This window comes from Cervus elaphus, chromosome 33 (assembly GCF_910594005.1).
Source record: "Cervus elaphus chromosome 33, mCerEla1.1, whole genome shotgun sequence".
Classification (NCBI taxonomy): domain Eukaryota; kingdom Metazoa; phylum Chordata; class Mammalia; order Artiodactyla; family Cervidae; genus Cervus; species Cervus elaphus.
In genome coordinates this window covers 46,248,088-46,272,923 of record NC_057847.1, presented here as the reverse complement: position 1 = coordinate 46,272,923, position 24,836 = coordinate 46,248,088, and the positions used below count along the sequence as shown (strand labels likewise).

At 36.3% G+C, this 24,836-nt stretch overlaps 1 protein-coding gene across 2 annotated transcripts in view; it reads right to left on the bottom strand.

The window, feature by feature from the left end:
• STAM2 (signal transducing adaptor molecule 2) overlaps positions 1-24,836 on the bottom strand; it is a 45,489-nt gene that overhangs the window by 9,825 nt on the left and 10,828 nt on the right. The window contains exons 2-11 of one of the 2 annotated variants that reach the window (XM_043894356.1): positions 16,722-16,806; positions 15,580-15,655; positions 15,372-15,470; positions 14,340-14,486; positions 12,338-12,407; positions 11,546-11,732; positions 5,915-6,009; positions 3,837-3,919; positions 3,614-3,701; positions 1,751-1,805 (exon numbers count right to left, since the gene is read on the bottom strand). In XM_043894356.1, coding sequence (XP_043750291.1) covers positions 1,751-1,805; positions 3,614-3,701; positions 3,837-3,919; positions 5,915-6,009; positions 11,546-11,732; positions 12,338-12,407; positions 14,340-14,486; positions 15,372-15,470; positions 15,580-15,655; positions 16,722-16,806 — 985 coding nt within the window. The remainder of the gene's footprint in view (positions 1-1,750; positions 1,806-3,613; positions 3,702-3,836; positions 3,920-5,914; positions 6,010-11,545; positions 11,733-12,337; positions 12,408-14,339; positions 14,487-15,371; positions 15,471-15,579; positions 15,656-16,721; positions 16,807-24,836) is intronic. The other variant, XM_043894357.1, reaches the window with a different exon arrangement.

Here is a 24,836-nt window from a genome sequence, read left to right as displayed (position 1 = left end):
AAAGTAACTCATATCCTAAGTAAAGAATATCTTCAGAGGAAAACAATGAAAAAAATAGAGTGATTATTTGTTTTCCTCTGAAAATATTCTTTACTGACAAAAATAAAATTATACTGTCATCTCTTTGGCTTTTTTCACTACATGTCAATAGATGTTTATCAATGATAATGCTTTTTACTGTAGAATGTGTGGATGTTTAATTTTTATAAAACCAATCTCACATTGAAAGACATTTTAGTTACTTTCAAGTTTGTTATTATAAATAACACTGTGAAGAACACCCAAAGAGCTAAATTTGCATATATCCCTATGTATTTAGTATTGGCCTGAAATTGCTGAGTTAAAAGATATGGACTATTTTTAGTCTTTAGAAAGGTTTATAATAATTGCAGCCCTAGCCACACCTAAGATAATACTATTTTCTTTTTAATCTTTTTAAAAAGTAATTTTATGTATGTATTTATTTGGCTGCCCTGGGTCTTCGCTGCTGTGTGGGCAGGCTTTTCTCTAGTTGTGGTGAATGGGGGCTAGTGGCAGTGCACGGGCTTCTCATTACGGCGGCTTCTCGTCTTTCTGAGCACAGGCTCGAGAGGGTTCAGGCTTCAGGAGCGGCAGCATGTTCCCCGGCTCCAGAGCACAGGCTCCGTAGCTGTGGCACACGGGCTCAGCTGTGCCGTGGCACATGGGATCTTCCCAGACCTGGAATCGAACTGTGTCTTGTGCATTAACAAGCAGATTCTTTAACACTGAGCAACCAGGGAAGCCCTCTTTTTAATCTTTTCCATTTGATTATTCACTAACCATTAATATACCTGCACTGAAACCAAAATAACAGATTATCAGTAGATATTCCATGCTTTCTTCAAAATAAGACCAAAAAATATGATGAAATTGACACCATCATTTCATTTACTGAGACAGGGATTTATTTTTCATTTCTATAGAAAATACAACAAATTTATTAAAAAAAAAAAAGTCCTAGGGAACAATGCTTATAATCTTCAGTGACTAGAAAAAACCTTGCCACTACTTTTCTCTGGCAAAGGCAGATAAGAAGTAAAGTAGTTCCTGTTCTTCCTATGCTGTTTTATACCCAAGTTCAGTAAACAGATACTAGAAGGGGAGGATGGTGGGACACTACAGCCTTCTTACTTGTCTGCCATTCACCATGGCTGTCCCCTCTGACTTAAGATATAAAGCTCTGAGGAGTAAGAGAAGGGGCAAAACTAAGTTAAAAGCTCAAAACCTTGACAGTTTGACCTTCAGTGCTGCTATCTCTAAGGAAGAGTAAGACTCGATGGGATAATGAAATTAAAAGGAAAACAGAAATACAGAAATACAAGGAAGAAATATGAGAAGAGAAGGTGTGTAAATCGGATTTAGAGTAAAAAAAGAAATTTCATTGGAAAGTTTTACAAATACTAATTTTCATTATATAATAAAACAGTACTTGCCTATGATTCCTGTTCTCATTTTGTACTCTATTCAAATTTACTCTTTATTATTCATTAACCCTCAACTCCAGCCCAAGTACAAAAATGAAGATAGGAGTTCATCATTCTACATATAATACACTGCCATGAAAAAAGCTATTACCGAAATCAGAAGTACCATTCTATTAGTATTTTTAGAAACAGAAACAATTTCAAAAGATTGAACAGTTCCACAAAAACTTCCCAGCTTAAAGTTCTGCTTAAACAAGTCAACGTAAGAAAACTACACTTGTCATTTCCTGCATGAAGAATCTCACCTATCAATCTCTTCAAGTTTTTCATCTATCATTGGACCCATCTGTTGGCAGATATCTGTAAACGCAAAAATATTTAAAAATCTTGAAACTAAAAAACCAGTTTAAGTCAATTTCAACAATTTTTAACAACAGAGCACCAATATGTAACACCATGTAAAATATAAAGAGAATTAAGTTATGCTAGAGAAAGAACTGTAATAGACCAAACAGTAATACTATTCAGCACCAATATTAATATCATGTGACCAAGGCAAAGTAAAAATCAGAACAGAAATCCCACCATGTTCTTTCGAAGTACTACTTTATAGACTGAAATTTGGAGTTATCTCAAAAACCTTAAAAATACTTAGAAAACTATTATTAGTTACAATAAAATGAACCTGTCACAGTATAATAACATAATTATATACAGATTAGATATGAACATTTTTCTTTTATTTAGACCATTTAAAAATAAGACAGTTTGTATATCTCCAAATGTAAACATTGATACAGTAGCACAATATTCTATATTCATAACCAGACTTTCTTCTATAAAAAATTTAATAACATTTATACAAGACTGCTGGGAGAAATATCAATAACCTCAGATATGCAGATGACACCACCCTCATGGCAGAAAGCAAGGAAGAACTAAAAAGCCTCTTGATGAAAATGAAAGAGGAGGTGAAAAAGCTGGCTTAAGACTCAACATTCAGAAAACTAAGATCATGGCATCCAGTCCAATCACTTCATGGCAAATAGATGATGAAACAACGGAAATAGTGCAAGACTATTTTGGGGGGCTCCAAAATCACTGCAGATGGTGACTGCAGTCATGAAATTAAAAGATGCTTGCTCCTTGGAGGAAGAACAGCTATGACCAACCTAGACAGCATATTAAAAAGCAGAGACATTACTTTGCCAACAAAGGTCCGTCTAGTCAAAGCTGTGGTTTTTCCAGTAGTCATGTATGGATGTGAGAGTTGGACTATAAAGAAAGCTGAGCACCAAAGAACTGATGCTTTTGAACTGTGGTGTTGGAGAAGACTCTTGAGAGTCCCTTGGACTGCAAGGAGATCCAACCAGTCCATCCAAAAGGAAATCAGTCCTGGATATTCACTGGAAGGATTGATGTTGAAGCTGAAACGCCAATATTTTGGCCACCTGATGAGAAGAACTGACTCATCTGAAAGGCCCTGATGCTGGGAAAGATTGAAGGGAAAGAGAAGGGGACGACAGAGGATGAGATGGTTGGATGGCATCACTGACTTGATGAACATGAGTCTGAGTAAGCTCCAGGAGTTGGTGATTGACAGGGAAACCTGGCGTGCTGCAGTTCATGGGGTCGCAAAGAGTCAGACAACTGAGTGACTGAACTGAACTGATGATACATTTATCCCAGAGATTTTTCTCCCAATGGATTTTTTAAAAAGGCACAAAAACATCTATTTTAATTGCTTCAAATTTCTTAGAGAGTAAAGACACATCAGCATGCATCAAATACCCCTACATTACAAAGTAAACATAGATCATGTATAATTTTGACCTTTAAAATTCTAATACAAGAGAATTAGAAGAAGAATAAGAATTTCTAACATTTTGACTCAGTTACTTCATGATGCTATTTCTAATTCTGTCCTTTTTTTAACTGCAAATTTCATGAGTGGGCTTATAGAAAAGTAAAGACTTCCCCAACGAAAAGGATAGGCAGGTTGTAACAACATCTTCTAAGTCATATGTTTACTATTTTACTACATTAGTCTACTTCCCACCAAAGATTTCTAATCTCTGGAAGCAACCTGAGGCAGAAAAAATTTAAGACTTTATAAATCGCTAAAACATTAAATGACATTAAGGTAATCCCTAATATTCACTTAGTACCTTCTAAGTCCAAGAGGTCTTGGGAGTCTGGTTTTGAATCTGTTGGATCTATACTCTGCAGTACCTGCAGGGCTCTATCCATCTTATCCTAAAAAAGTAACAAGACACTTTTACAAAGAGTTTTAATTTCAATGATTATAAAAATTTATTTTCAAGCATTCTCAAGAATAACACATTTTAAAAGTCTTGACAGTTTAACCATTAAACAAAAGAATGACTTTACCTCATCTATATAAACAGGCTCAGGCTCTGATTTCTTAATTTCCTCCTCCTCCTCATCAACTATATTCAATTTGTCGACAGCTGCTATGGAAACAAAGTAAACTTTAAGTTCCTCAGTATTTACTCTAGTAGTTTAGTCATTAATTTATAAATAGCCTGTGATTATTCATAAGAAAAAAAAAGGAAACACTAAATAATCACAACATTTCATAATCAATGTACGTTATTACATATGTTCATTGATTCATGGCACAACTATCTATTTAGCCCTTACTATATGATAAGCATTGTTCGAGGCATTGAAAATACACTAGTGAATAAAACAAACAGGAATCCTTACCCCGATATAACTTACATTCTAGTGGAACAAGTAAGCAATATTAATGGGAACTGTCATTACAGGCACCTTCCTAAAACTGAGTGTTATTGCTAGGGTGAAAATATATATATGAGAGTAGAGTATTATCTAATTAGCTAATTTCAGAGTTAAATCTATGAACTACACTCTTTCCTGTTATAAAAAATTATTTTCTACATGTAAAAAATAAAAAGAGACCTGACTGCAACCTGATAATAGTTACAGCAACACAAAACAAACTTTTTTTAGAAAAGAGAAGGTTGAAAAATAACTTAAAAAAAAAATATATATATATATATATAAATAAAATTATTTAAATGCTCACTGGAGAACTGCCACAATGTACTATATTTTAATAAAGTAAATTTGAATTAAAAATTATAATCAAAAACTATATAACCAAAGAAGTTTTAAGTCCCAACAGTTATTTCAAATATTTAGTTAACTTTCAAGTATGCCCTAAGCAGCAGAGCTCAGCATAACATGAAGATTTACTGAAAATCCAGGGTATTTTTTACTTTTAAAAATAGAAGGTCAATTTCTCCAGTCTATAGTGAATTCTACGGCATTCCTTAAGGATGGTCTGTCAAGCTTTTAAACCTAGTGTCTCCAATGTTCATATCTACTTAGTCAGACTGCAGGAAAAAGAAGTATTGAGTGGCAGAATACTCAGTGTTCATCTCTCTCAATTTTAATTGAATGCATCATTCAATCTATATAAAGATGACACTACATATGCTGTAGAGCTTTCAATTTAAATTCTCCAGAACTATAAAGATTAGAAGCAGTATGTTCAGCAGCTGTGTCAGTACAAGTACATTCTAATGGCAGAGTAGCCGACTTCAGAATCCTGGCTTTACCTCCTACTAGCCAAATAACCTCAGCCTGTTTTCTTATCTATAAAATGGGATATCAAAAGTAACTATCTCACAGACTTCAGATGATTAAATGAAATAGTGCAAGCAAAGGACTTTGCACAACACCTGATAAACGAGTGCTTAAACACCACTGAGCAATTTTATTTTTGACCCTCACCATCATTAGTATTATTACCAGTTGTTCTACACACTCAGCACCACCACCCTGCCCCCCAATTCCCTGCCTGCCTAACAAATGGATGCTTTCTTGGCATGGCTGGCAGCAGCTGTGTGGAACTGTCTGTGGCTGCAAAACTGAGGGAAGTTCAGAAGATGTGAACTATGAATCTACTGTCTTGATTACATTACTTTGTTATTGTTCTGGTTCCCTGGGACCAAATCAATGAAAGGAAAAAATCTACAATTTAGGAGTACTCCTAACGCCTGTAATCACACTCAGCACTTGTCAACAGACCCCCCAACCTGCCTGCTTTGATACTGTGCTTCAATGAAGAATAAAACATTTTTTGTTCTAGACATATGCAAATTGCCTCTTAAACCAAAATTACACTGATTTAAATATTTACATGGTCAAGCACAGCTTACTTTATGCCTTACATGTACCTATGCAGATTAACTCTCAAAGGATTTAAAATATAATGATAAGGAAATAACTCTTATTTGGAATTGACTTGGGATAAGTTAACCCCTTAATTTGGGAAGAAGTAGGGTAAACTGTATTGCCTATAAATAAATTATTCAAAACAAGAATTAAATGCCAATCTACTTTATATTTCAAACCGAATCATAAAATTTAAACAAAAAACTTCAATAGATTTAACCATTCCATAGATTTTAACTTACCTGCCTCTGATTCTATGTTTAAATTACATGTTACAAAATTAGATGGGAAGAGTCCTATTCCTCTGTGATTTTCTCCTTTCCACCAATTAGCATCACTGAAAATACAGTACAAAAAATGCCATTTGTTACTCTATATTTCATTTCATTAGTGTCAAGAGTAATTAAGATAAAAATTAAATTTAGTCTACTTTGAAAATACTAGTTCATATTCCACTATATTTAAAAGTAGTTCCTATTAAACTTGTGTGTTAGTTGCTCAGTCGTGTCCGACTCTTTGTGACCCCACGGACTATAGCCCTTCAGGCTCCTCTGTCCAAGGAATTCTCCAGGCAAGAGTACTGGAGTGGGTAGCCATAACTTCTCCAGGGGATCTTCCCAACCCAGGGATCGAACCTGGGTCTCCTGCATTGCAGGCAGATTCTTTACCATCTGAGCCACCAGGGAAGTAAACTTAATAAGAGATATAAAAAAGTACAAATAAAATAAACATCTATATTGTCATACTTAAATTCAGAACCTATCAACAACTGGTCATATTTGATTCTGCGCTTTAAAAAAAACCAAAACATTACAGAGAACACTGAAGTTTCCTTTATCAAGACCTCCAAATCCCAAACTCACATCCATCCTTCATACCACCACCAAGATGATATGTCACCTTCCTTCAGATGTATTTTTTATTCATTTACTGTATCTATAAACTCTATATTTATCTAAAGAATTTACAGATATAGATATATACAGATATCTATAGTCAACTCTATAGATATTAAGTTTGTACAAAAGTAATTGCAGTTTTGCATTGTTGAACTTTGCCATTTGATATTGGAGTATTCTTAAATAAATATGGTTATGTTATACACCATTTTAATGCACATTTCTTGCTTTATATTTTTTTGCTAATGACTTATTACTCATCATATAAAAAATGACTTATTTTATATTCATTTTAGACTAGGGAAGTGATGCTAGACAAAAAGCAAATTGAAGCGGTTTTCTTGTTTGAGTTCAAAATGGGTCGTAAAGCAGCAGGGACAACTCACAACATCAATAACACATTTGGCCCAGGAACTGCTAATGAATGGACAGTGCAGTGGTTCAAGTGGTTCAAGAAGTTCTGCAAAGGAGACAAGAGCTTTGAAGATGAGGAACATAGTGGCCAGCCATCGGAAGGTAACACCACCATCAAAGCTGATCCTCTTACAACTATACGAGAAGTTGCCAAAGAACTCAACGTCGACCGTGCTCTGGTCATTTGGCATTTGAAGCCAATTGGAAAGGTGAAAAACCTCGGTAAGTGGGTGCCTCATGAGCCGACCACAAATCAAATAAATCGTCATTTTGAAGTGTCATCTTCTCTTATTCTACGCCACAACAACAAACCATTTCTTGATCGGATTGTGACATGCAACAAAAAGTAGATTTTATAAGACAACTGGGGATGACTAGCTCAGTGGTTGGACTAGTAAGAAGGTCCAAAGCACTTCCCCAAAGCCACATTTGCACCAAGAAAGGTCACAGTCACTGTTTGGTAGTCTGCTGCCACTGTGATCCACTACAGCTTTCTGAATCCTGGCGAAACCATTGATCTGAGAAGTATGCTAAGCAAATCAATGAGATGCACCAAAAACTGCAATGCTTGCAGCCATCCTTGGTCAACAGAAAGGGCCCAATTCTTCTCCACGACAACACCTGACCACATGTTGCACAACCAATGCTTCAGAAGTTGAACAAATTAGGCTACAAAGTTTTGCCTCATCCACCATATTCACCTGACCTCTCACCAACTGACTACTTCTTTCAGCATCTCAACAACTTTTTGCAGGGAAAATGATTCCACAAACCAGCAGAAGGCATGAAAATGCTTTCCAAGAGTCAAATCCCAAAGCACAGATTTTTTTTTTTTTAATTTTTCGAAACCACTTTCTTAGGGTTTTAACATACAAGGAGCTGTACCTATTTACTGTACAACTTGATGGATTTGCAAATTAGTATGCATCTGAATATCATCACCACAGTTTATACAATAAATATATCTATTACCTCCTAAAACCTTCTCCACCCATCTCTATTAATTTTTGGTGATAATACAATGTAAGATCTCCCTTCACAGCAAATTTTAAGTGCACAGTACAGCATTATAACCCTAGACACAATGCTGAGAGTAGAACCCTTTAGGATTGATCTGGAGCACAGATTTTTATACTACAGAAATAAGTAAACTTATTTCTCGTTGGCAAAAATGTGTTAATTGAAATGGTTCCTATTTTGATTAACAACGATATGTTCGAGCTTAGTTATAATGATTTAAAATTGATGGTCCAAAACCACAATTACGTTTGCACCAGCCTAATATAAATGTTAATCAATATATATCTTTAAAATTTTATAGGTTAATTCTTTCAGATTTTATTAATCCCTTTTAAAGATCCATCACACAGATATGGCATATTTGATGTGCTCATCCCCATGCAGGCAGACACTTAGGTCATATCCAGTCTTTTCTTTCACCCTTATAAAGGCTGGGGTAATAATCAGTCTAGATTTTAGGGCACACATGCAACAATTCTCTAGGCATGTTCACAGAGAGAGGCTTGCTGGGCCACAAAACCTAAGCATTTTCCATTCTCCTAATGTTGTCAAATGTTCCCTGAAGTGGTTGTGGCGATTCACCAACCTCCTTTCCCTCAGCAGCATGTGAGAATGTCATTGTCGCTCACACGTGTCAACTGTCCAGGCAACACTTGGTATTGCACAGGAGAAATCACCTCTTACTGCTGTGCCCATTTGCAGTTCCGAGCATCCAGACTGCCTCTTCCGTAGACTGCCTGTTCATATCTTCTGCCCACTTTTCTTTTTCCACTGGGTCATTTGTCTCTTTTCATGAATATATAGGAGTTCTGTACATATCTGAATAGCATTTGTCTGTATTATGCAAATACCTTAAACTCCTCAATCTATTCTCCTTTATATTTGCCTAATAGTTTCACATTTTCCTTTATAGCGCTCTTCCACATCTAGGTCTTTATTTGGGATGAAATTTTATGTACTGTGTAAAACTGAATCAAATTTTATTTATACTGCATAGAAAGTCATTCATCCCAGCAAAATTTATTTAATAGTACATCATTTTTCCTACTGATTTATGATAGTCTATCTTTCAAACAGCAAGCTGCTATCTGTTCATAAGCTTATTTCTGGATTCCATCCTATTGCAATAGTCTATATTTATTATAACATCTTAATATGCCTTGATATGTGACAGGAAAAGTACCTTCTCTGTGTTATTGTAGACCTTCATATTTCCATATTAATGTCAAAATACAAATGTTTCCAAGTCCTCTGAAAAAAAGCCTTATTGAACTTTTAATTAGAAATGAACTGTTTATGTATTAATATTAGAAAAAGTAATCTTTACAATATTAAGGTTTCTTCAGCATAAATGACATCTCACTCCATTTATATTTATTGATATATAAATATATATTTTATTTTATATTTTTCAAAGGATTTATAATTTTTTCCATGAAGTCCTTAAGTATCTTTGTTAGGTTTATTTATGCCTAGATCCTTTATAATATTTGGGAGCACTGAGAATGACATTTTTTGGTATACTCTGTTAATAAGGAATCTGCAGCTGTCGATCAGTTAAGTATTTCTTAAACTGAAGTCTGAGAATGATGTATTTTCAACAGACTTCTATACATGAAGTTTTAAATTTTGTAATTTTAATTGCAACAGAATATAAAAACAATGGATATAGTCATATTCTGGATCATCCAGATGACCTCTTTCTTAATGCAAGACGGCCATTTAACTTTGGTACCCAAGTGTGCATTTGTGTTTAAAATCTTGCCGGTAATAACCAATCTCCTAGAATGACAACATTTAACTTATGTGTGTTGATGAGCACATCTATGGCAGTTTTAAGATTGGGGTCTCCTAACATCAAAATGACATTTAATCAACCTACATATTCCATCATATTCATATTGAATTCTCTTAGTAGTTTACAACAGACAAAAACATTCTCTTTTGCAAGGATAAGCCTTAACTGAAAATAGTTTCGTATGAGTCTAAGTTATTTAATGGATTTGTGCTTTAACTAGACATCAACAAAAAGACACATGGCTTCACAATGATGTAACCCTTTACATACTGCAAGCCCACAGACCGTAACAGGTACCTAATGCCACATGAACATCAAATGACATCAAGGGATATGGTGTGTATGAAGGAGTCACAACAACCACATAAGAAACAATCAGAAGAAAATTGAGTTATCAGAGCAGTGAGCAGAACAGACTTTAAGAAAATGAGGAAGCAGCTGTGCCACTGATCAGTACTGTTATTTACCTTGTGAGCAGTAACTTACACTGGAAAATTTTCTCATTACATAAAAATAATGCTCATTTTGTAGTTTTGCTTCTATTTATTTTATAAATGTCCTTAATTTTATGCTTGTATAAAAGTATCAGAAGTGTAAACTTAAGTTCTTCTATAAACATTTTACACCCAGAAGCCTGACATTTCAGACTTTCAGCATTCAGACCTCATACTAACCCTTCACATTCACATCTATTCTCCGTCAGGGATCATGTACTCTACTCCAAATGATTATTTAAAAAAGAAAAACAAAACAGACTCTTCAAGGAAAAAAAATGATTATTTTCTAAGTAAACATAATGTTATCTTGACTGTGTAAGAGACCTTCACTTTCCTGTTTTGTAAGATCAAAGTTCACCCATAATGAACCCACTGGATAAGCCTTTTTTCCTAGAGGTGTGTACCACGCGCGACTCTGCTTTCTTCTGGACCCCAACATTACCTCTTATGGCATTCACAATCTTCATACCACATACTTACTTGTAAAGTAATCTTAACTCCCTTACTTTATTCTAGGTTTTATGAAGAAAACAACTGCTTCCTCATTCTTTATTATAAACACAGCATATTCATATAATATTTTCCCAATAAATATTTACTGCAACAAAGTAAAACCATTTTGGGTATTTACCCATTTAAAAATATACTAATGTATCCTTACTAAGTTATTTATAATGGATACCAAGTACATTTGCAATCTGTTAGTAACGAGTTGTTAGGTCTCAGTCTTGCTAAATTTCATCAATTTCTTTTAAAAGCAAACTAAAGTAGAATTAGGCTCAATACAGACAAATCTATTCTTTATTACAACTTTAAGTGATAGAGAAATTGTGAGGGAGAGGCAGCAGCAGATTAACTGGGGAGGAGCCGAGCATAGTTTTTAGCTGGGCTGATCAAAGGTATTACAGCTATATCTCTTCCTAAAGTTTTTTTTTTTTGCCAGTAATTTTGGTATATACCATTCTCAGCGTAAATACATTCAGATGACTGAATGTTTCTGCTTACCAACTGTGATAATAAACAATATTATTCAACACATTTTTAACCCAAGATACAAAGAACACTTTGTTACCAAATTTAACAAAAGAATAAGAAACTCAAACTACCCCGTCTAACTAATTAATGGCAGAAAAGGTTCTAGTATGATTTAAATACACCAAAGTCAAAAGCTGAATATTCAGCATTCTAAATTAAGGATATGATACCGAATAACTTCAAAATATTCCAGAAACATTTAAAACATACCTGTCATCCAAAACAATAATAATTTCACCATGTTTAAAGGTGAGTTCATTGTCCTCAACGGCTTCAAAATCATACAAAGCTCTCACTTTCCTCGCGACTTTCTGATCTGACTGAATCTCTGCAGATGGATACAAGGGTTTTGTTTCTGTGTGCTGGTGCTTCTGCTCTTGCAGTGATAATTCAATAGCTAGTTTGAAAAATTAAAATGCAAAAAACAAGACAGCCAGTATTAACTCTGGTTTTTTAAGAGTTTAAAAAGGAAATATTACATAATATACTATTTAATAAGAATAAATCAGGTGAATGTTATTTGTCCAGTTAAATACTGAACAATTAGCTTTTGTGGGGTGGGGGTGGGGGGCAAAAGGGGACAGGGCAGACAACTATGACATTTTTGAAAATAAAGTTTTTGCTCATTCCTTAATATCACAGTCTGTCATACACAGCAGCTATTATTTTTACAGCAAACAGATTGTGACATTATAATATGGGTAGCTTTCCATATAGGACAAGTCATGAACATATTTTTGTGCTTGACTCATAACTTTGGCATTAAAGAAAAGGTGAAATGTAATCTCTTCAAAGGTAGGACACTAAAAACTATTACTGACAAGCACTATGAATTCAATTAACCTTATATCATGTCAGTTGTTTCTCTTAAGTTTTCAGACTCCACTAGTTTTTAGATTTGAGGTAAAATACTACAAGTAAACTCAGTTTTATTTTAATTTTTATTTCAATAAATCATTCTGCAAAGATCAGCCAACACTAAACATGTGCTTAATCCTTTACCTTTAGCTATATCTTCATCTTCTTTGTTTTTGTTTGATGACGTACCGTTCTTGGCAGTAGCTGAGACAGTCTGTAATGTATAAGTAAAATGAACACAACTACCTTTTCAAAGAAAACACAAGCTCTATAATTACTCGCACATGCTAATTTAAAAAAAAACAACTGATATAACTAATGAGTTTTACTTAAAAGTGAAGGTCTTTATGATAATTTTAAGTAGTTGTTTTCAATACTACAACAGAACATCAGAATTTTCAAGAAAATATGAAAAAAATCACAAAGGGCATGAACTGGCTTACATTTTGCATGAATCTTAGCATCTGACTCAGAACCTGGCATAAAGAAAAGTACTTAAATATACATCTTTCCTGACTGCATTTCCTGATCTTGGTGGTCCAAAGTCTAATTCAACGCGGGGGCTACAGGAGAAGTAGCAAGAAGCCAGGCTAATGACTGAAGAGCAGAGGAGGGACGCAGACAAGAAGCGCAGCTCTAGGCATCCATGTTAACCCCCTTCACTACTCATTTTGTTTGAATGGTGGTGACTCTTCAGACATAGCAGAGGACTAAGGAAGGTCATGCTTAAACTTAAGGGCATGGAAGACAGAGATGTCCAGGGTTCTGAACTATCAACCAGTTCTTTATCACAGATTTTTGAGAATGACTTGCAGAAAGGACAGAGCAAGGAAATGCTGGCTTTCTATTACTTCTAAGACTTTTATTTTTTAAATTTATTTTTAATTGGAGTATAACTGCTTTACAATGTTGTGTTGGCTTCTGCTGTTTATGACAGTGTGAATCGGCTATAAGTATACATATATCCCCTCCCTCCTACCCCATCCCCCATCCCGCCCATCTACGTCATCACAGAGCACTGAAGCTGAGCTTCCTGTGCCATAAGGCTGCTTCCTGCTAGCTATTATTTCACACATAATAGTACATACATGTCAATGCTACTCTCTCAATTTGTACCACTGTTTCCCCACTGTGTCCACAAGTCCATTCTCCATGTCTACAACTCTATTCCTGCCCTTCACACACGTTCATCAGTACCATTTTTCTCGATTCCATTTATATGTGCTAATACAGGATACTTGTTTTTCTCTTTCTGACTTATTTCACTCTCTGTAACAGGTTCTAGGTTCATCCACTGCACTACATTCTACTTTGAACCCATAGATCTGATCAACTAAAAAGGTTCTTTTTGTGTCTTCAGTCTATGGTCTAAAATTGAAAAAATACACAGTTCTCTTAGTTTCTTTCCCTATCCCACATCCTGAAAAAACAAGAGACACTGAGAGCAGAACCCAGTGTTTTTCCCCACAGACCAAAATAAACCACTGACTCTGGGAATCATTATCCCTGCCTCCACCCTGGTCCTGCAAAAGCTGTCCCTATGTCCTTGAATAAACTTCTAGCCTTACAAGTCAGCCCATTTTATACATAACCTAAGGCACACTCCAGGCATGTTCACTCTTCAACAGACAGGCCTCGAGCTTTCTCAGGCCCATGAAGTGATTCATGTCATCCCTCCCTTGACAACCTCTTTACTCCTCTTACATACTGAATTACATTCCAGCCTAAAAATTCTACTCTTCACCTTCTTCACCATCCCAGTCTACAGTTACCCCTTCTTCCTGGCATCTAACTTTTGCATCCCTCATCCATCTTTGTCACTTACAATCAGTTATTTTTCACATATATAAAGCTACCCTTTCAACTGACTATAAATACCTTGAACATAAGGGCTCTCTCACACATCTATGCCTTTTGCATGACTCTAGATTCAGAGTCGCATTAAACAGATTATTTATGGATGACTCACTTCTCAAAGTTCTCATGTGTAGAATTCAGTCGACAATTACAGGCACTACACTAGACAAACTCATGTAGAGTGGAGGTGAGTGATGACTAAGATGGACCTTGCCAGCTTTGACATAAGGTATATACCTTCAAAATACTATAGTATAGGGTCATCCATGAGTCTGAATGAATCTCTTACCTGAGAACCTGATGGAGGAAAAGTAACTCCTTCTTCTTTCATAGATTTAATAGTTGCAGATATTAGACTAAACTGAGGGTCCTTCTGAAATTCTTCTGACCATTCTACCATTAATGATTTCAGTTTTTCACATACTTTAGGATGAGCCTTTTAAAGAAAAGGCAAAGAAAAAAATGGTTAAAATAAGCACTTGAATTATTTAACGAAGAGAATTACCACCAAAATTCTCTAGTTTTATGAATAGCCACACAAGTCCAGTAATCCTTAGTTTAGATGAGCACTTGATAAACACCTATTTTATTATATACTTGTTTCTTGGGAAATTACTCTTTTTGAACATTAATGTTTATGTCTTATACAGTGACAATGAATCTGTCATATTCAGAGATTATTTCATGTTTTCCTAATATTCTCAATATTAAACTTTTTGTATCAACTAAACTAAAATTCTGAGATTTTTGTCACTAATAGCGTTAACATAGTGTTTCAGAGTTTCTATTACAAATAAATCAATAACAACCCATCAAGAAGACCCTCTCCACCCTGTTCTAAAATAAAGGCCCCCTTTGCTCACCATCTCTAATGGGAATCAGGACAGAATGATGGCTAGTTTGGATGCTGGTGTCACAGAAACTTACATCTGAACTTTAGGTATGCCATGTATTAGCTGCATAATCTTAGACAAGTTACTCTTAAGTCTCAGTTTCTCCATCTATAAAATAGGAATGACCTGGGAATCTAACTTCTAAAAGTTGTTAAGAGCATTAAACAAGATAGCATACATAAAAATGCTTAAAGCAGTGGCTGCTAACCCTCAATAAAGATCAGCTATATCACTAATATATATGCTTTAGGGAGGAAAACAGTTTTTGGTGCTACAAATGCAAACAACAAATTTTAGAACAGAAAGTTTGTTTTGTTTCAAATTTATCTAAAATGATTTCACTTACAACTCTACTAATGCTATATACAGTTAAAATAACACAGCATATGTATTTTTTAATGACTCAAATTTCTTTTTTTTTAATTTACCTTATTTTTTATCACAGCACGTACTTCTGTTGCAAAATCACGGGAACACACTTCTAAATGAAATATCTTTCCACAGTTTGCCACACAAGCCCCAAGAAGCTATTAATTAAAATAAAAATCAATATACAAATGTTGAGATGTAATCTCTCTTAACTTACTGAAACAAACACATTTAAAATTTTGGCCAAATAATATGACTTTCACTTACAGTTAATGCCTGCAGAGCAACATGAGGAACTTTATGATTTACCCTTTTCATTATGGCTTTTAGGCAATCTTTTGCTCTAAAAAAATGAAGAAAGTTAAGTATTCAGAATTTCAATTCAAGCATTAAATACATAAGGTATTCTACAACCAAATAACTTTAAAAGCTATTTGGTCATATAATACCTTATATGTACACCTGCAAACTTTACTTCATTAAGGGAATAAATCTATAAAATGATCTTACACGTTTTCCTCATAGACTTGTAGACGGGAAAAAATGCTTGCTGCAAAGGTTGTGTATCCCAAAATCAAAAAAATCAAATCATTTCAAAAAGGTCAGTCAACACAAGAGAACAATATCATAAAAATTATTTTTTCATATAAGACTGACTTAGCTTTCAAGACAGCAAATTCTTATCCTGTGGGGAAAAAACTAGCAAGATACATAGTCTCAAATGATTTAAGTATAACAATGCATGAATAAACTTCAAAAAGCTGTAACACTAAAACAAATGCTTTCATCAGTCTTCTAAACCTCTAATGCATAATCAGTTCAGTTTAATGGCCCCATTCCATCCTCAAAGCACTGTTATTTATATTCACTTTTTCATCATGATTTATTGCATTTATCTATTCATTACTGAAAGATCTTTTAAATATATTACATATTGTTATATTTATCTACTTCATTAATAACATGTCTAAGTCACAGGGGAACTCCCTAAATAATTATTCATTGTTCTATTCGTTGTTAACATCTGTCCCTATTGAATCAAAGCATTTTATATATACATATATTTTTTTGGGTGCACTGTGAGGCTTGTGGGATCTTAGTTCCCCGACCAGGGATTGAACCTGGACCCCCAGCAGTGAAAGCACAGTGTCCTAAGCACTGGATCACCAGGGAATTCCCTGCATCAAGGCCTTAATCATACATTTTAATATTTCAAGTTTTCAGTTAATTCTTTTCCATTTGTTCTTTCAGAATAAGATTAACCACATAAATTCAGCCAGCAGCATGTCTTTACTTTTACTCGCAAAAGGAAACAGTAAAAATCCCATTTCCTTCCAGAATTGTATCAGGAAAAGAGATACAGATTATTAAGCTCCTAGACATTCACTGGGCATGACTGGCCATCTTACCCATTAGGAGTGCTTCCAACTTTGTCACATATGTCCATAATAAGACTCCAATCTTCTGTAGTGTTGTACTCATTTGTAGCCTTTTCTATAAGAGATAAACATACAAAAAAGTTAGGATGTCTTACATAATAATAAATACCAGGAAAGACATACAAGTATCGAGAGAAAAGAAACCAGTTACACACAGGGGGAACTCCTATAAAACCATTAGCTGATTTTTCGGCAGAAACTCTGCAGACCAGAAGAATATGGCATAATATTTTCAAAGCGATGAAAGGAGAAAAATCTACAAACAAGAATACTCCACCCACCTGAAAAAAACAAAAACAAACACTCTACCCAGCAAAGATATCACTCAGATTTGAAGGAGATAGAGTTTCATAAACAAGCAAAAGCTAAACGAGTTTAACATCATTAATACGTGAACTGTGAACTTCCAGATGTTCCAGCTGGTTTTAGAAAAGGCAGAGGAACCAGAGATCAAATTGCCAACATCTGCTGGATCATCAAAAAAACAAGAGTTTTCCAGGAAAACATCTATTTCTGCTTTATTGACTATGCCAAAGCCTTTGACTGTGTGGATCACAAGAAACTATGGGAAATTCTGAAAGAGATGGGAATACCAAACCATTTGACCTGCCTCTTGATAAATCTGTATGCAGGTCAGGAAGCAACAGTTAGAACTGGACATGGAACAACAGACTTGTTCCAAATAGGAAAAGGAATACCTCAAGGCTGTATATTGTCACCCTGCTTATTTAACTTATATGCAGAGTACATCATGAGAAACGCTGGGCTGGATGAAACACAAGCTGGAATCAAGATTGCTGGGAGAAGTATCAATAACCTCAGACATGCAGATGACAGCACCCTTATGGCAGAAAGCAAAGAACTAAAGAGCCTCTTGATGAAAGAGAAAGAGGAGAGTGAAAAAGTTGGCTTAAAGCTCAACATTCAGAAAACTAAGATCATGGCATTCGGTCCCATCACTTCATGGCAAATATATGGGGAAACAGTGGCAGACTTTATTTTTGGGGGCTCCAAAATCACTGCAGATGGTGACTGCAGTCATGAAATTAAAAGGTGCTTGCTCCTTGGAAGGAAAGTTATGACCAAACTAGACAGCATATTAAAAAGCAGCGACATTACTTTGCCAACAAAGGTCCATCTAGTCAAGGCTATGGTTTTTCCAGTAGTCATGTATGGATGTGAGAGCTGGACTACAAAGAAAGCTGAGTGCCAAAGAACTGATGGTTTTCAACTGTGGTATTCAACTGTGGATCTTTAGGTCCATCCTAAAGGAGATCAGTCCTGGGTGTTCATTGGAAGGACTGATGTTGAAGCTGAAACTCCAATACTTTGGCCACCTGATGCAGAGAGCTGACTCATTTGAAAAGACCCTGATGCCGGGAAAGATTGAAGGCAGGAGAAGGGGACGACAGAGGATGAGACGGTTGGATGGCATCATCGACTCAATGGACATGAGTTTGGGTAGACTCCAGGAGTTGGTAATGGACAGGGAGGCCTGGCGTGCTTCAGTCCATGGGGTTGCAAAGAGTCAGACATGACTGAGTGACTGAACTGAACTGAAACTGTCTTTAAGAAAAATGTTAAAGAGACGTCTCTAAGTAGCAAACATCAAAACTAGAAATATAAACATTATGAAATGAAAAATCTCACTGGCAAAGGCAAATATACAGTGAAGATAGTCGATTAACTACTTACAAAGGTAGTAGGAAGGTTAAAAGACAAAGGAAGTAAATTCATCTATATCCACAAGAGTAGTTAAGGGATACAAAAACTGAAAACTTCTAAATTTAATAAAAGGCAATTACTCTGACATGTGTGGTGAAATGTTAAGTCAGAGATTTTAGTAATATATTTTTGCCTATCCTAAGTTCTAGACTCAAGCACCAAGCTCTGCAGGTAGAAACTTATCACTCAAGTCTAGCTTCTTCCCTGGTAGAAAGATGCCTAGTTCTTCTACAGGGAAAGTCAGACCAGGCTGTATTTTTCAGAAGTTGGAAATGTTTAACTATTTCTCAAACATATCTAATAATCCCAGTGAATTCAAAAGTACAGACAGGGGAAAAAAAAAAGGGAAAAATCTCTTAGTTCTACAAACCTCTTGGAAAACTATGATGCATATTTACCCAGACCTTTTTCTAGCATGTATATGGGGGAAAAATGTGTATAAAACTAAATAAAAGAGAGCACCCAAAAACTGATAATCACTTCCCTGCCAAAGTTATGAACAAGAAACAAAACAAAATATAAAATATCACTGTCATTCCTAATAGAAGCTTTAGGTGTGCTGGACAAACGGGCTCGCTAGCAGTGAGCCCCAGAGATGGACGTGTTAGCACAGGACAGAGCAGACCTCTCCCTGCAGGGTTGAGCCCCTGCACAATTGTTCCAAGAAGAAATCAATTCATGGCTGTTAAAAGATCAGATAGCTCTTACGTTGACAACAGGCACTAGGAGTGACAGTTACTCTCAGATTCACAATCAGATAAGTTATTATACCGGAGACATAAAGAGATGTGAGTTTGATCCCTAGGTCAGGAAGATCCGAGGGTATGGCAACCCACTCCAGTATTCTTGCCTGGAGAATCCCATGGACAGAGGAGTCTGGGAAACTACAATCCATAGGGTCCCATGACTGAAGTGATTCAGCATGCACGTGCACTCAAGTCATTATACCAAGGATGGAGTAAATAACGAAGTGGGGGCAGAACTCCCTGCTCAGGAAGGAGACCCCAGGGGTAGAGAAAAAGTACTTTTCAACAATGTGATCATCCTAAATATATTACTTCCTAACGTGCCTTTCCACTTAACATAATCATCTCTTCATTTTCATAAATACATGTCTATACCATATAGTAAAGGCTATGGTCTTCCCAGTAGTCATGTATGGATGTGATAGTTGGACCATAAAGAAAGTTGAGCACTGAAGAATTGATGATTTCGAACTGTAGTGCTGGAAAAGACTCTTGAGAGTCCCCTGGACAGCAAGGAGATCAAACCAGCCATCCTAAAGGAAATCAACCCTGAATAGTCACTGGAAGGACTGATGCTGAAACTCCAACACTCTGGCCACCAGATGCAAAGAGCCAACTCATTTGAAAAGACCCCGATGCTGGGAAAGATTGAAGGCAGAAGGAGAAGAGGGCGACAGGGGATGAGATGGTTGGATGGCATCACCGATTCAAAGGACATTAAGTTGGGTAAACTCCACGAGATGGGGAAGGACAGAGGACCTTGATGTGCTGCAGTTCAGGGGGTCGCCAAGAATCAGATGCAACTTGGCAACTGAACCACCACCACCACCACCGTGTTTAATAGCTGCATGATGCACACTATATACAGTGTGGCCACAGAGTGCCTACATAAGCTAGCGAGAAGTCATCAGTGAACTGTAATTTTAAATCCGTCAAGTACTCAGCCTCTCTTCTTTATTACACTTACTGGAATCATTCCTATTGATGTCCTACATAGAATAAATAACAAAATAATTAAGAGATCAGAACTGCATGCATAGAACTTTCTGTAGATGTATCATAGCATTAACACTTAACCCTGCGTCTCTCTCTGCCACCACTATTCTCCCTCCACCCAATCCTCAGAAGGAATGTAGACTCCAATATGGCAGGAAGGTTTTGCTTTGTTTTGTTCACTATTATTACTTAAAATAAATAAAACAGTATCCAGTGCACACAGCAGGTGCTAAGTAATTATTTGTCAAATGAATGAATGAATGAATGAATGGTGCTGGTTGCTCCTTCATACCCTATAACCCTGGTAAAATGACTCTAAAGGGGGAAACAAGAGCAGTTCTGAGTAAATGAACTCTAATAGCCTTTAAGAACCCCCAAGCGGCCCCAGTGAAGTCTGTGCAAGCTTCTGGACCATTAAGAGCCTCACAGCTGAGCAATAGGAAGGGGCTCACAGAATCAAGCTTCAACAGCAACACCAAGTGGCAACAAAAGGCAACAGCACCAGGGGCTTAAAAGGGAGGTTCCCGTTCTCCGCTTGTTTACTAAAGAGGAATGACAATACCAATACCTCTGGGAGTCTATCTAAAAAGGCAGCCAGGGTGAATGGGGAAAGGAATGCCTCCAGAAGGAGGCAAAGGGGACTTCTAGTACAGTAATATGTATTTATCTTGAGTCTGAAGAGCAAATCACATATATTACATATGACTTGCCAGCTTCATGCTCAACTTTTCTCTCTGCCTATGATGGATGGGGTTTTGTTTTTGCTGTACAGATAGATCATTGTTTTTTTTAATGTCATTTGGCAGTGTTACAACTACCTGAGATTAAATATTCCTCCAATATATTTTTCTTTAAATATAAATATATATATTACTTATCTTTTACAGGTAAATCCTTAGTCTTTCTGGAATATCATCTGGCACATGGGGTGAGGTGGGGATCTAAGAATCTATCCTTTCCTCTTTGATCTGAGAAGCCAGCATCATCAATTTCCAAATTTTATCAGTATACATGTGTATCAGTACAAATACACTCACACCCACTCACGCCCGCCCTCCTCCACAACTGATTTTTAGATCATCCAATAACCTACCTATTCCTGCTAGAACTCAAATTTTTTTTTAGAACTCAATTTTTAATGACTGTTTTTTCACTTCTGGCTATGAGATACATAATTAAATGTGAAGCCTCTTCCATAGCCCCTCAAAACCCTTCCAACAATTTAAAAAATATCTCAACAGAATTTTTTTTACTTGATCTTTTATAGAAAATGGAAAAATCCTAATTTAAATACTCTATCCAGCATAGTTTACTTTCTACAAATATAGGACTCACAATTACCCTTTTTAAAAAGTGTAAAATCTACAGACTTTATAATGGCCTGCCAAAAAGGATTTCATTTTTCAAGTGAAGGAAGTAACAGTTAAATTAGGCACTTAAAAGTATTTTAAACTCCTGGAAAAATCTTAAATATTATAATTAAGGAACCATTCTTTTATAGCATGTCACCATGCCCTATATCACATTATCCTATGTCAAATACATAGAGCAGGGGAGAGTTAAAAGAGCCCTCCTGGGGCCTAAACGCTAAATTTCCAGGGTTTGGTGGGTGTAAGTCATAACATTTCATCACCAGGTTATGATTGTATATAGAGAGCTTCAAATACACAGTGAAATACTTCAAAAAGATTCTAAGAATATCATAAAGAATCAGTCCATCAATACCTATAAGGAACAAAAGACACACCCTCTACACAGCCCATTATATTCAACACACAGCATTAAAAAGGATTCAAGTCTACCCATAAAACTTTTAAGAAAATAGGTTCCATCAGTAATTTTAAAAAAAGTTATATAAAACAAGAATGCCTTAGAGATCTTTAACGCTCTTCCTACTACGTTTGAAAATAAAAAACTCATGACTGGTCTGCTTTCAACCATGGCAGAATATCTGGTACCAGACTTGCTACTCTATTGAAAACAAGTATGTTGTTAGTCACTCTGTGTCTGACTCTTTTGCAACCCGGTAGACTGTATCCACCAGGCTCCTCTGTCCATGGGATTCTCCAGGCAAGAATACTGGAGTGGGTTGCCATTCCCTTCTCTAGGGGATCTTCCCGACCCAGAGATGGAACCTGGTCTCTTGCACTGCAGGTAGATTTTTTACCATCTGAGCCACCATGGGGCTGAAAACAAGAATAAAACAGGCCAAAATATATGAGGCAACTGTGGCCAGAAAGTGAACAAGCGGTGCACATCTGTTTCTGAGAGAAGGGAACTATGAAGTAAGCCTCACCACGGCCCTAGTGTTCTACCTGGGAATACTTTCTTGTCCCAACACAAGTAGTGAAAAGTCGCTCAGTCGTGTCCAACTCTTTTCGACCCCATGACTATACATGGAATTCTCTAGGCCAGAATACTGGAGTGGGAAGCATTCCCCTTCTCCAGGGGCTAGTCCCATCCCAGGGATTAAACTCAAGTCTCCCGCATTGCATGTGGCTTCTTTACCAGCTGAGTCACAAGGGAAGCCCAAGAATACTGGAGTGGGTAGCCTATCCCTTCTCCGGCATATCTTCCTGCCCCAGGAATCCAACTGGGGTCTCCTGCATTGCAGGTGGATTCTTTACCAACTGAGCTATCAGGGAAGTCCAAAACACAAGCAGAACCAGCCCAAATAAGGTACCTAGGAGACAGAGGCCAGATTTCCAAGCAAAGGGATTTAATTGTGGGTCCTTGTTGGTCAAGGGCTGTGCTGTACACACCCACACTCCCACACACTCTGGGTGAGGTTCTATGAGGTCTAGTACAGATCACCTGCTATGAGGCTGGAAGGCTGTGCAATGCAAGGAGTCTTTACAAGTTCCTGCCTGTTACGGACTGAGTGTCTGTGTCCCCACAAAATTCACACCTTGAAGCCCTACCCCCCAGAACTGCTGGAGCTGGAGACCAGACTCTAAAGAAGTAATTAAGATGAAATAAGGTCATAAGGTTGAAGCCCTGACCCAAGACAATTAGTGTCCTCAAAAGAAGAGACACCAGAGAGCTCCCTATCTTTTCTCACATGCACAAAAATGAGGTCAGGTGAGGACACAGTGAGAAGACAGCCATCTGCAACCCCAGGGGCGAGCCCCCATTAGACACCAACCCTGCTGGGACCTTGATTTTGGACTTCCACTCACCAGAAACGTCAGAAGACAGGTTTCTGTTGCTTAGCTTTGTGGTCTCCGTTATTTGTCTATGGCAGCCCAAGCAGACGAGTACTCCACCCAACTACAGAGGACCACATTTTAGGCTATTAGTTGAAACTCCCCAAAGGTTATCACACCTTAGGAGTAAAGGCATCCTAGAATCTAGTAATAGCAAAACAGACCTACCTCACAAACAAAACTAGTTAACCAACACATGGTAACTAAATTCTTGCATACTGGAATCATGTCAAATGAAGACTACTTGTACATTAAAGCACCGTTTCAATATTCCTTCAAATGTGCACAAAACTACCAACACCTGGAATAATCTAGGACAATACACTCAGTGTGCTCTCGGAAGGCAACAGATTGGTATTGGACCAACACTGCACCCAATCACATGGACATCAACAATCACAGTATGCAGATAATTAGGACTATACTGAAGGCAATATAAAACTTTACTATAATGAGGATACTGCATGTATCTCAGGACATGACTAAAGCAATGCTTAGGACTTAATGGAAAAGTTGCTTTTTATGTATTGATTTAAAAAAAAACAATTATTTTTATACCTTAAAATTATAGCAGAACAGTGGAAAACTGAAAAATTTTTTGTTTTCCAAAAGCAGAAATAACTAGAATAATGGAAAGCAAATGAATAAATAGAATTAATTTTGGTATCTAACAGGAAACCACAGCTAAGGCTTTTACTAAAGACATAAAAATGTTCTTTCTTTACACCAATTCATTACACACTAAATAACTATTTGAAAATACAGGACAGTCAATTTTTTCTAGCTTGCAAATCTTACATATTTACACTATTAAAATAAAATACACTTGCTACTAAATTAGTAGACCACACAATTCTAGTTTAGTTAAATTTAGATTAAAATATTTAAATGCCAAATACTTCACACTGATAATGTGATATATATTTCACCTGCTTCTCTGACTCCACTGACAACCACCATAAACTTAGCATTCTGGAGTGCTTGGTAACATACATTTTCTCTTTTAATTCTCCTCATTTAATGTTTTGATTTGTTTGGGGAAAATTTTTGTTGATAAAGTTTACTATGGGGAAAGCTGTAATAGAAATTCTACTTTAATACACTACTTATCTCCTAAAATAAAAACCTACTTACAGCTCTGAGTAATGAATGATAGGTAATAATTTAATTAAAAAGCAACCACAAGTGATAGTTTCAAAGTATTTTACATATGCTCAACTATTTACATTGAACCCAAAGATGATTTCCCATTTAAAACATAAGGAAACTGAGATACAGAAAAGTAACTAGCAAAGATCATATAGCTAGTAAATAGTAAAAGTGGATTCCAATCGAGGCAATGTGGCTCAGGGTATATTTTCTATTAAACTGCCTCTTGGGAGCAATTTTTGTTCAAAATTGCTAAATTAACT